Below are 13,097 nucleotides of genomic sequence, written 5' to 3'. Positions count from 1 at the left end.
CCCCTGTGTATTAGGAGTAACTGTCTTGTGATGTTTATGTATGATCCTTTTTTTACAGCAGCAACCCAGCTCATAGATACTACCTTGCAACCGATCCAGTTACGGGAGATTTGTATGTTTCTGACACTAACACCCGCAGAATTTATCGCCCCAAGTCCCTTACGGGTACAAAAGATTTAACTAAAAATGCTGAAGTGGTCGCAGGGACCGGGGAGCAGTGCCTTCCGTTTGATGAAGCCAGATGTGGGGATGGAGGGAAGGCTGTAGAAGCAACGCTCATGAGTCCCAAAGGTACTACCATTTATCAATTTGGGGATTTCTTTTTATTAAAGAAAAAAAAAAAGATAGAAAACCCAGTTAGTGCCTGACTCTGTTTAATGCTGAGTCTAACATTTTACCCTCAACTGTGTTCTAGAAAGCTGTTTCACATCTAGTGTTTTTTCAAAGCCATTTAGCGTGAAACTGCTAGAATCCTAAGTTGATTTTACAGTAAATATGAGGCTCTTGGCATTTGTTATCATACCATTTTTTTCAACTTTTCGAAGAATAAAGCAACTAGTCCATAGTATTCAGGTCACATCCTGTTAAACTTCAAGAAGTGTCCAGATTCTTTCATTGTCCTGGAATCTCTTTGTCATGAATGAGTCCCAGGCCTCTTTAAAAACCATCACTAAGCAACGCTATTAGTCCTCACTCAGTTTGGAGCTATTAAACTTTTGTTTCTATGCCATGGGAAAAAATGCTTGCTGTGAGGAATTTCTAGAGGTAACAAGGGCTAAAATTCTATGTGATAAAGGTTTCTAGCTTTTAAACCAGTTGGGACTGACTCCTTGCTCATGTATTATGCTATTCATTACAGTGTTTTTTGGTTTGGGTGTTTTTTTTTTTCCATTATAGCTAGCAACTGTTATGTGAACAAGGACTGGAAAAAAGCATTTGTTGTACTGAATTATTCATAATAGCAAATTTCATTGTAACAAGGTCAACGAAACACTAACCTTGGCTTAGATCTATTTTTGTTAGAATATAGTTACTCTAAGTTCAGAGTAAGAGAATTGGACCTGTTTCTATAATTGAGAGGTGACAACATTATACAGAAGTTATAATTTTATATTTAAAATGCAGTCACTGCCTATCTGATTTGTACACTAAGTGGAGATTCTTACAAATTTCGACTATTTCTTGATTACATTTTAACATTGATTTGTGTTTTAAATGCCTCTGTTGGGTTTGTCCTAATGTATTTGCAATCTGCAATCCTACCTGCTACCGGTCACCCATGTTATCCTTGGGGTTTGAGTGTTGAATTTAATGATGAGCCTGTGAATGTGAATCACATTGAAAAATCGGTCACACTTATTTCTCTTTGAAAAGGGATGGCGATTGATAAGAACGGATTGATCTACTTTGTTGATGGAACCATGATCAGAAAAGTTGATCAAAATGGGATCATATCAACTCTTCTGGGCTCTAACGATCTGACTTCAGCCAGACCTTTAACCTGTGACACCAGCATGCACATCAGCCAGGTAGTTTAAAATATTAAGCTGCTTGTTTGTTTTTCTTCTAAGTATCCTGGTTTCCTAGGTCAGTAGTCCATGTTAAACTGGATATATCATGTGTGGCCCCATATTAAACTGGATATATCATGTGTGGCGTTCATGGTAATAAAGCCGTTCCATTTAAATGTATTTCAGGAGCTGATAAAAAGTTATTTTCTTTTATCGTTCTGCATTTGATGAATTCAATGAGATTACAGAACAATTAGCACTTAAGAAATGCTAAAGCATCCGTAATAAAATACCAGTAAAGTAGCATGCAGATATTCCAAAAAGAACAAAACAGCTTAAATCTCTAATCTTTTGATCACACGAGCTTTTTAAGTAGTAGAGAGCCCACTATGATTAGTCCCTAGGGACTTATATTTAGAATTAGGACCTTTACCGTTGGCTTGATTGAAAACACAATAGAACGCTAATGTATTCATAACCTAGAAAGCCTCAATGTTTGGCGGTTATTACTGCTATAGGAACATATGTGTTCCTATCTCATTGATACCTCTTAACTCCCTGCTTAGAGATTCGTTTGCTATTTGGCTATAACTTCCAAATCTTTCAGAGAGCTGCGTTTTTAACTAAAATGCTATTTCCTACATTTGTCTCCCCTCGAAATTTTTAAGTTGATTTTACAGTAGCTCGTCCAGGAAACAATTTTAAAACAGTTGATCAAATTAAGGGTAATTTCCTCGAATGGTCTAATTTACTCTTCTGGCAGATTAACTACAGCACAGTCACTGACTAACCAGACCCTTTCTTTCTATTATGAAGGTACGTCTGGAATGGCCCACTGACCTAGCCATTAACCCTATGGATAACTCCATTTACGTCCTGGATAATAACGTGGTCCTGCAGATCACTGAAAATCGTCAAGTGCGCATTGCTGCTGGGCGGCCCATGCACTGCCAGGTTCCGGGGGTGGAATATTCCGTGGGGAAGCATGCAGTTCAGACAACACTGGAATCTGCCACTGCCATCGCAGTGTCATACAGCGGGGTCCTGTATATCACTGAAACCGACGAAAAGAAAATCAACCGAATAAGGCAGGTCACCACAGATGGGGAGATCTCCCTGGTGGCGGGAATCCCTTCAGAGTGTGACTGCAAAAATGATGCCAACTGTGACTGTTACCAGAGCGGAGATGGCTATGCCAAAGATGCCAAGCTCAGCGCACCTTCCTCCCTGGCTGCCTCCCCCGATGGCACCCTGTACATCGCAGACCTGGGCAATATTCGGATCCGGGCCGTGTCAAAGAACAAGCCTTTCCTTAACTCTATGAACTTTTATGAAGTTGCCTCTCCAACTGACCAGGAACTCTATATCTTTGACATCAATGGCACTCACCAATATACTGTAAGTTTAGTCACTGGTGATTACCTGTACAATTTTAGCTACAGCAATGATAACGATATTACCGCGGTGACAGACAGCAATGGCAATACCCTTAGAATTAGACGGGACCCGAATCGGATGCCAGTTCGAGTGGTGTCTCCAGATAACCAAGTGATATGGTTGACAATAGGAACGAATGGATGTTTGAAAAGCATGACCGCTCAAGGACTAGAATTAGTTTTGTTTACTTACCATGGCAATAGCGGCCTTTTAGCAACTAAAAGCGATGAAACTGGATGGACAACGTTTTTTGAGTAAGTATATCCAAATTCTGCTTTGATTATAAAATGCTGTGATATAGTAATGCAATCTAAGGGCATTACTTACAATCTTAAGGGCAGGTGGGATCTGGTTTGGGGGGACCTGGAGCTTCTGTCTCTCTAAAAAAGAAGAAAAAACTAGACCAAAAAAAAAAAGGGGGACCCAGGCAATGAGAAATTCTAAAGCTTACATGCCATTGGCATCACGGTCAGTCTACTTCTGCTTAAGGGTTGACATTGTGCTCCATACAGATCTAATGTATTAACAGCAAACCTTTGGAGAAGTGGACTACAGCTTTGGTTTTAGGCATAAACCCTCTGGGTTTACGTTAGCCCACGTGATAAAGCTGCCACTACAGAGGAACTTTAAAAACATTCACAGTGAAGTTAGCTATTTACGTTAATGCTACAAATGTCCTTCTTATCAGAGAGAAGGCCTTAACTTCTTACAATCAGTTTGTGGAGAATCTAAACTGTACTTAAAAGGACCTTTCCACTAAATGCAAATCAGCAAGTGCTGGGTTGCTGTGGAAGCGTATGAAAAAGGATGAGGCTCATCCTGCCAGGATATTCTTCTACTAAATATGTGAGTGGTGGCCCAGGCAGTGTGCTATTTGAACAGTCACATTTTGCGAGGTCAATCAGAATGAAATGAGAATCAGCCATTGTATATTTTATGGGATATGTACTTTGCAGTGAACGCATATGTAAAATCATTTTCGATTACTGTTCACTTCACTAACATCTCACAAACCATAAGGGGAAATTAGATGTACAGAGATGGCATGTTGACAAATGCAAAATAGTCCTTGAAATGAATATTGAGTTCCTTAGTGTGATTTTTACAATGATGTGCTGGAGCAAAAGTGTTTTCTGTAGAGTACACCTCTAAAATTATAATAAAAGTCAGTAGAAAAAATGATCCAATATACAAATATTTTCTGTACAACTTTTCTGGAATGGATCTTATACATAAAGCTGAGTTCTCCTGTAGTTTGAATTGCTTTTCTTTTTTGACAGATTCCCTTTTAATAAAATGAATGTTACCCAGCAGCATGATTTTGTCAGAGGAACAAACCTTTTCAATTGAATTACATTAAAATTCTGTTCTTAGCATTCCTTTTGCTCATTTTAGGATCGCAATAGGAAAGGAATAAATTGGAAGTTAATGGAAAGCACTTCCTTTGCACCATTTTCAAAGTGATAGCAGGCTATATTGCCAAAGAGGCAAAAAAAAAGAGTCCAGGAAAAGTGCTACCATCAGATGAGACTGGGCAGGAGAGCTGCTCTGATTTTAAGACTTTCAGGAAATGATGGTGGCATTGGTAGGGTTTCAGTTTAGTTAAAAGCAGGGAGGAAAAAAAATAGAGAAATAAGTTTTTAGTACAGTCTAGGACTCAAGCTCTGCTCTGTCAGCCTCTTTGAAATGTGTCCTTATTTGTTCGCAGGAAATGACACCTGCATAGAGGTTCATTGTGTGGGTGACTACTGACACATGAACTTCTTGCAGCAGTTACAGTGGTTGACTTAATGACCTACAAATGAATTTTAATCCTGTTTGGAAGATTAAACAAAGGGATATACTCCATTGGTAGGGTTGATGTGGACTAATATAAACAAATTTAGGATTTTTACCTTTTTTAAAAAGTATGGTGCACAATGAAGACATATTTCTCTGGTAACAGATATTCTCCAAGAACCCCAGACTTAGTTAAGAGACAGCACAGCAGCGACAGTAGAGGTTGAGCTGGCAAGCCAATCTCACGACTATGAGGGGCAAGCATTGTTTTAAAGAGTAATTTTGTTACAAATAAGTCTGTAATGAACTTAAATACATCACAATCATATCTTGACAAATACAAATTCATTACACATCATATTTAAATACAACTATTAAGTTATATCTAAATAAGCTAAGGAAAGGCAACTATTACCAAAAGCATTACTAAAATATTTTACCAAATATAAGCCTCATAATCGTGTATATTGAGACATATAAATATTTATTTATTTACATATATATAAGTAAGTATATATCGCATAATATATACATATAAATATATATTTATATCTGTAAATATGCACACACATATTTTGGTTATAATTTAAGAATATACTGATTTAATAAACCGGTGCTTAAAAAATCATTTTTCTAATAAAATGAACAGAAATATTGCTTTTTAAAAACCATGGCTTTATCACTTTTTCTCTAGATGTGTGTAGCAAAAGACAAGACTAAAAAAATGTCTAAGAAACATTTATGCATTTTGGTAGACAGTGTATTACAGTATGAGACAGAACAGAAATAGGGCACTTAGCCCAAGTAACTCAGAATCATCATGTCAGAATAACAAGTGATCTCTTTTTCCTTTTTTTTTTTTTTTTCTGTACGTTTTTATACTTTGGCTGTGAAAAGAGCAAGGGCCTACCTCTTCTATGTGAGCTTTAGAAACTTTAAAACACATTCAAAAGTAAGTGCACAAAAGGAAGGGGAATGCTGTTTTCAGACACCGTCTCCAGTAGCCCTCTCTGTTGAGACAGAGCAGCGCATTTTGTCTGCGTAACTTTGCAGGTATTGCTGGGCAGACTTCACGCCAAGCTCTACTCATCAGCATCTTGACAAGAGTTTCTGCTTACTACCTCCTGGCTTGGACATGTAACTGGGAGAAGGTGCTCAGGGGCAGCAGGGGAGCTAGGTGCCCCCCACCAGGCTTCCTTGGTGTTCACTGACATTGTTGGTGAGCCAGAATGCTCCTGCAACACTGGAAATATCTATCACATTCCCCTTTATATCTGTGCAGCACTGTGTGTCGAATTTAGACCTTAAAAGGATATTTGGTGATTTCATAAAGGAAGGATACAGGAGCTTTGAGGCAGAGTTCTACAAAAACCACAGGGAGATTGTGAGGCGGGGAGGAGGATCACCATTCCCAACTGAAAAACACCTGTTTTCTATGACTTTCATGACACCAGTCCCTAGAGCTGATGCAGGCCTTAAAATTATCCTTCTGCACAAATATTTCGCAAAGAGAAATTAAACTTATCGGCCCAGATTCCCAATTGTACATGTCCAGCTTTCTCCTTAGCCTGGTGTCTTAAAAGCCTGGAGATTAGCAGCTTTATAGGATAGGAACAGATGGCACAAGACCCAAAATCAGTAAATATGCCTACTGATAAAAGTATAGTTGCTATAGCTTCTACCAAAGAAATTTTAAAAGAGAATTAGCTCAATTACTTACCTTATATGTTTTTTCTCAGTACAAACTGAGAAAGCATTTTATAAAATGCAAACCAATTATCTTTGTGTCCCCCGCAAGTCCTGGAATGTTGCAGTGCATACAGATCTCTTCCAATAATGGTTTGCTGGTTAAAGGAATAGAGAGAGAAACCAAAGATATGGGGGCACCTGGGTAGCTCAGTGGTTGAGTCTGAGGTCATGATCCTGGGGTCCTGGGATCGAGTCCTGCATCAGGCTCCCCACGGGGAGCCTAACTTCTTCTCCCTTTGCCTGTGTCTCCACCTCTCTCTGTGTCTCTCATAAATAAATAAACCTTCAAAAAAAGAAAAGAAAAGGAACCAAAGATGTAGACAAGAGAAAATGTATTTATATAGAAGAACCTGATAGAACCCATAGCTGACTCTTGCCCAGGCTCCATGGAAAGCACCATATAAATTTTGCTCCCTCCCTTTCTGAAGTAGTTTGGACTTCTCTGTACAAATAGTTGATACTGAAAATCTTAGCAATTTTCATTCTTTGTTGTCAATACTTTTAGCTAAATTTACCCAGTATTACATGTTTATTCAGTTTCTTTTGCTTTACAAAATCAGGACTTCCTCGATTGGTCTATTAGTAAAATAATTAAGGAAAAAACGACTTCATACTGATAGCACTCTCTTCTGAAATATTGGTCTTAGAAATTAGCTTGGAGTAGAGACAGAAAACATGTCCCAAGCAGGTGTAGTTGAAGTATTTTGTTGTACCTGCAATCAGAAAGGAGGATTCTGGGAAGAGAAAACCCAGTTCCCAAATTGAGATTCTTATCAGTGACCAATAAAATAGGGGGATTTTTTAGAGTGTACAGATAGTTTCCAAGATACAAGAACCTTCATTTCAAAAACTAGAGATAGCATTGTCTCCTTAGCAGCAGTTTCTCTCCTTGTTACTTGTAATGATGACGTCCCTATTGTGACTCGTTAGGCAAGTGGCCAATATCCTTAGACGTGCTACTGGATGAGATGATAGGAAGAGTGCAGAAGGCAGCAGAGGGTTTGTAACTCAGCTTTGAAATCTCGGAGACAGACTCATAAGTTTCATGAACTGAATAACTTATATTTTACTGATTGAATAAGCCATCTCGTCCAAGACCTCCTCTTCCATTGACTTGCCAGGCGGTACAGAGGATGTCCAACTAGCTAATGGAGCCCCCTTGTGTGAGGACACTGTGATAAACCTCGTTACTCCCTTCCCTCAGTATTAGGGACTGTGTCCTGCTGGTCTTCATACCATTTAAAATATCAATTATCACATGTTACGATTCCTTAGCTAGAATAATTCCAGGGTGGTCAAAAAGATCTCACCTGCTAAAAATGTGTTATTTTAAAAAGTTGAAACCCAAAGTGAAACCACAGTTCTCACACTTGACTGCACACAGAAGCAAATCCAGTGTATTGAATGGGGCAATAGAATAAATTATTTAATAGTAAATGGCATTTCACAATTCTCTGCTTGCTCACCCCCGTAAAAGAACTGTTTAGGCATATCTTTCTGATGTTCTTCTGTCTGGTTAAAGAAGACAACTTTTTTTTTTTTTTTTTTTAATGCTATGTGTTCTGATAAAGACACACCACCAGGTTGGTGGCAGTTTTTCTATCTTGGGACTTTGGGTATTTAGAGCTTTGTATTTGTGGAGCTGACTCTGTGATCTTTCGTGAACTATATTCAGATTTATAGAGTAAATAAACGAGTTTCAGCTTTTATGCATTTATGTAGGTATAGATGGGTCTCTAGCTTCTCATTCGGGTGCTTTATTGTCCCTCATTCAAGCTTAGCAATTTCAGAATGAGCTTCTGAACCATTTCTTTATAATGAACTTAACTCTGTGCCCATGGCAAACCTATGACTCCCAGTGACATCGGCTCTGATGCTCTGGGAAGGTATCAAAGAGGGATCTCAGAGGAGGAAAGACAGGCAGCGTAAAGAGGGCCTGGGACTACAAACTCAAACTAGTGCACAGAAAGCACAGGTAATTTGGAAAACTCAATGACAGTTACTCCAAATTAGAAAAGATGTGTCCATGCCCGTTGACACTGCATCATGTCTAAATAGCCTGACATCTGTGCCGTGTTGTGTTCTCCTCGTGGGTGTTTTATGCAGTAGCCTGTGATGTTAGAAAAACTCTAGAGGCATCTTCCACAGGACAAAACTAAGGGAATAGCCTTTCGCCTGATAGGCAGCTGACATCCAAACCTGAATGCTCAAACCCTGAAACTATGTTTCAGCACTATTTCTGCCCAAAAAGGCGTCAAAAACAAAGCCCATTTTATAAATACGTACCTAAAGATGGCACTAGGCCCCCATCCATTTTTCCTTTTTTTATTTTTTTCTTTTCTTTTTTAAGTTTTTGTTTTAATTCCAGTTAGCATACAGTATAATATTAGTTTCAGGTGAACAATAGAGTGATTCAACACTTCATGTGACACCGGCACTCCTCTCCAGTGCCCTCCTGAATCCCCATCACCTATCTCCCCATCCCCCCAACTCTCCTTTGGGGACCCTCCATGCGTTCTCTGCTTACTGTCTTCATGGAAGAAAACATTTGAGACATTAAGAATGATTTTTAAGAAATTAGATCACTTAAAATCATGGAGAAACACTGTAGAGTTGATTTCTGGTTTTGCTATTTTGTTTAATTGTTTAATAATTTTGCTTTGAATTTTTAACCAGAATGTGTATTCCCAGGGACATCAGTTAAAAAGAAAGTGCAGGCAAATGAATAAAGTGGCTGCTGTACATTTCAAACATTAACCTGAGCTCTACTAAGGCAATGCTTTTATTAATACTCGATTTAATCCAATTTTTTTCTGCAGTCTAGTTTTAAGACATAATTAGTTCTGCCCAAGTTTAAAAGCAGAAAGGGAAATATGGTATTTGTATGTTATTCCTAGTACTGGAAAAAATCCCAGGAAAAATAAAAACAGATCAGATTTTCTCAGTTTATCTCAATATAATCCGTAATATAAAATTTCTCATATTTTCTCAGTATAATTGCAGTGTTTCAATAGTTGCAAGGCTACATTGACCCCTTCGGTGTGTTCCATTTAGCAAATTAATGTTCTGGATGTGCTAAATTGCTCCATAATGGTTCAATGCAGCTTCCAAAAGTGTTGAATTCCCTCTTTAAACTAATTATGTAACTGTCTAAATCTGATAGCCTCTTGTGTGTGTATATCCGCAGCTTCCCTTTTACACAGTGATGATCCAATGATTTATGCTAAGACTGAGTTATATACACCAACCATTTTAGAGGATCGTTTGATGACAGCATAAGAAGTTGCACGTTGATTACCAGTGAAAGGGAACTTCTTGTTTTTTAACAGTCACAGAACTGAAGATCCACAGTTGGGTATTTTCCAGAGACTAACCAGTATCTCTGGCTCATCTGTGACATCAAAATAAAAACAGCTTCGGCAGCCCTCACTCCTGGCTACCCTATTTCTCAGCATCCCAGAGAAAGCCCCTTGCCTGTATGCCAGGGTCCTGGCCTCATATCACCCCAGTTCCTCACCTAGCATCCCTCCTATCCTTCAGTACCACATCTCCAACATACACATTTACACACCTCAAAACACATTTCCTAGACCTTGGTTCATTCCAAAGTTTGGTAAATCTGCAGTTCATTAAGTGAGACCCCCCCCCCAAAAAAAAAAATAAATTTTCTGACAAAATGTTAATGTAAAGAAATACCACATTGTATCCCTGGCTAAAAGCTAGGTTTTGTTCCGTTTAAATGTATTTTAAGAATTTAAGTCTTATACAAACTAAGATGTTCCCATCTTTGGGCCTTGTAATGAAAAGCGGTAGATACAAAGCAAAAGCCGCAAAAACTTGTAGTTTATCTAAAGGCATAGTTAACCTTTAAGTACTTAGTGAGTATAAGGCAAGCATCAGCTAGAAGAAAGACTTCATTCTATTTTTTTAAAGATTTTATTTATTTATTCATGAGAGAGGCAGAGACCTAGGCAGAGAGAGAGGTAGGCTCCCCACAGGGAGCCCCATGTGGGACTTGACCCCAGGACCCCGGGATCGCTCCCTGAGCCAAAGGCAGATGCTCAACCACTGAGCCACCCAGGCATCCCAAGACTTCTTTCTATTTCCAGCTCTAGGAATGGGGAAAAAGGAACCACGTTCTAGTAAAGGCAAGCAAAGGCTGCCCTGAGGGATTGGAAGAAAGTTCTTTACTCACAGATGAGGTTTTTTAAATGGACCATTAGAGTCAAAGTAACAAAAGAAAAATTGCAAGAGTGTTCTAAGGCCCAAGAACAAAATGACTGAGAATCCGAAAGCATCACAGAAGTCCTGCGTGAACCAGGACATAGCCAGGATGACGGAGTTGTAGACCCTTAAGACCAGGAGGAATGAGTTTATATACAGTGATTATTTGTCATTTAGAGCCAGGGAGAAAGGTAACGCCTTGAAGCTCACCTCCGTGCACATACCTGTATGTGCATATGCAATTCAAGATTATCTCACGGCTTATTAATTTAATGAAGAGTTCTGCTCTTTTAACTTGATTTGTGAAGTGTACTCCATCCTCCTCAACACGGAGGGGGGGCCCACAGGTATGGTTAGTCAGTCCCACTTGGGACTGGTCCAGGCAACGCCAGCCCCAAGGGAGGCGCTTTTTTCCCAAAGTGGCTGTGGCACCTAAAAGAAAGTGAAAGTCTTTAAAGAAAATGAAAGTCTTCCCATGTGACATCGCAAAGGCATGCTGATTAGCAAATTATTAATTCATTTCAAACCTCCTAGGCATCAGTAAGCTGGGAATTTTGTGCTTGCCCTTTGGACGTCAAGCACTTCCCATTTTCCCAGTGACTCCCTGGCATTCCTTTACTCACCCGCTCGCTGTTCATTCAACGAGGACGGGTCGTGTGCCAGGTGCTGGTGCTCGACGCCGGAGTGCAGAGTGGACGGGCAAGTTGGCAGGAAGCCCAGGAGCAAGACAGAGACGCAGGGGATGGGAAGGATGATGAGTGAGCGCAGAGATAGAGGCCCCGACACGCTGTGAGAACAGGGACAAGGACCATCTCCTTGAGGCCAGAAACTCTTCCCAGGGTGGGTAATTTTGAAGCTTAGTCTTAAGGATTATGAATGAAGGCTAGCAAGACTCTTCTTGCTCAGTTGCTCACGTCTAGAGTGTTCTAGGCCAAAGAAAGCATGCCCTCAGGAGGCAGGAGGACAGCTTTTGGAGAGACCATACGGCCGGAGCATAGCACATGTGTGGGGAAGGAGGAGGAGGGGACCGAGGGAGGTGGCAGGGCTTGTGTTGACCAGTGTGGTGGGCTCCCATCCTGGACAGACAGGGCTTCGCAAAGGACTTCAGCCGGGAAGCAGTGTGATCAGTGTGGTGACAATGCGAGGATGGCTTTATGGAGGAAAGGAGAGGCTGAAAACGGGAGGGTGGGCAGCAGGAGACAGCAGATGGGGTTCAGAGAGGAAGGCCCGAACTCGGCTGGGCGCTGAAGGCCCAGGAGAGGAGGCAGGCCCACCAGTAGAAAAGGAACTGGGGCTCCCGGGTGGCTCAAGGGTTGAGCATCTGCCTTGGGCTCAGGGCGTGATCCCGCGGTCCCAGGATCGAGTCTCGCATCAGGTCCCTGCATGGAGCCTGCTTCTCCCTCTGCCTGTGTCTCTGCCTTTCTGTGTATCTCTCATGCGTGAATAAATAAAATCTTTTTTTAAAAAATGGAAATCACACAGGAAAGGAAGGTAGAAGGTGTAGTAAGGAGGGAGTGAAATGTGGATTTACAGGCTGAATTTTCTGCAGCTTGAGAATAAAGATGGTGCCTGTGTTAGTACTTTGGGGTCCACTTTCTGCTACTGGATCCTCTTCCCCTGGCTCTTGGGAAGCCTCCAACCTGGGCGCTCTCCCCTTTCCCAGCCCCGTTTGCTCCTTAACCACCCCGGTGTGACCGTCCCTGGCTTCCCCTTGCTCCTTGCACTGTGTGATACTCCTTTTCTCTCAAAGCTTGTGAATAGACAATTTAGTCTAAATGCCGTTCCATCTCAGGTTCTGGATCCATCCACCACTACTGTTGCTCTTCCTCCCAAGTCTTTTCACGTTCGCCTCAGTGTCCCAAATGGTCGGCAGTTCACGGGTCCCTTGATGCTGCTGTGTCTCCACGGTCTCCCTGTCACCATGCAAGGCATCACCCTCTCCCGGGGCGGGGGGGGGGGGGGGGGGGGGATGGAGTCTGGATGGGGCAAAACAAGGGCCAAAACACAAAGAGGAGGACAAAAGAGAGGCGTGGGTCTGACCTCCGAGCACTTTCCAGCCTCGTGAGCAGATCCAGGAGGATGAGGGCACATCTTTGACACCCAGCTCCCGCTTGACATCAGCTCCCTAGCAAGCCGAGACCTGCCCAAGCCCTGGTCTCTAAACAGATGAGTCCCGCACATATCAGCCTTCTTCAGTCAACAAACAGTTGTTTGGTTTTTAAGAAAAATGACTTAAATATGATTCTTCTCTTAACAATGGCTAATCCAGAATCTTTCAAACCCAAAGGGAGCTAATTCTGGGATGTCCTGACTTTGGAAGCCTTTGTCTCTTGGATGAACTTCAAAGCTGGGTGGTGCCTCCTGTCACTACTCCATCATGTGGTCATCATAACTGTG

At 41.1% G+C, this 13,097-nt stretch overlaps 1 protein-coding gene across 6 annotated transcripts in view; it reads left to right on the top strand.

Moving 5' to 3' along the window:
• Positions 1–13,097, top strand: part of LOC119874670 (teneurin transmembrane protein 3) — a 601,805-nt gene that overhangs the window by 562,052 nt on the left and 26,656 nt on the right. For 5 of the 6 annotated variants that reach the window (XM_038560464.1, XM_038560462.1, XM_038560460.1 and 2 more), the window contains 3 exons: positions 59–291; positions 1,375–1,529; positions 2,328–3,202. In XM_038560464.1, the coding sequence (XP_038416392.1) occupies positions 59–291; positions 1,375–1,529; positions 2,328–3,202 (1,263 nt within the window). The remainder of the gene's footprint in view (positions 1–58; positions 292–1,374; positions 1,530–2,327; positions 3,203–13,097) is intronic. The other variant, XM_038560463.1, reaches the window with a different exon arrangement.

This window comes from Canis lupus, chromosome 16 (genome assembly GCF_011100685.1).
Source record: "Canis lupus familiaris isolate Mischka breed German Shepherd chromosome 16, alternate assembly UU_Cfam_GSD_1.0, whole genome shotgun sequence".
In the NCBI taxonomy this organism is placed as follows: Eukaryota; Metazoa; Chordata; class Mammalia; order Carnivora; family Canidae; genus Canis; species Canis lupus.
The sequence above is the reverse complement of the archived record's forward strand: the minus strand, read 5'-3'. Positions and strand labels throughout refer to the sequence as shown.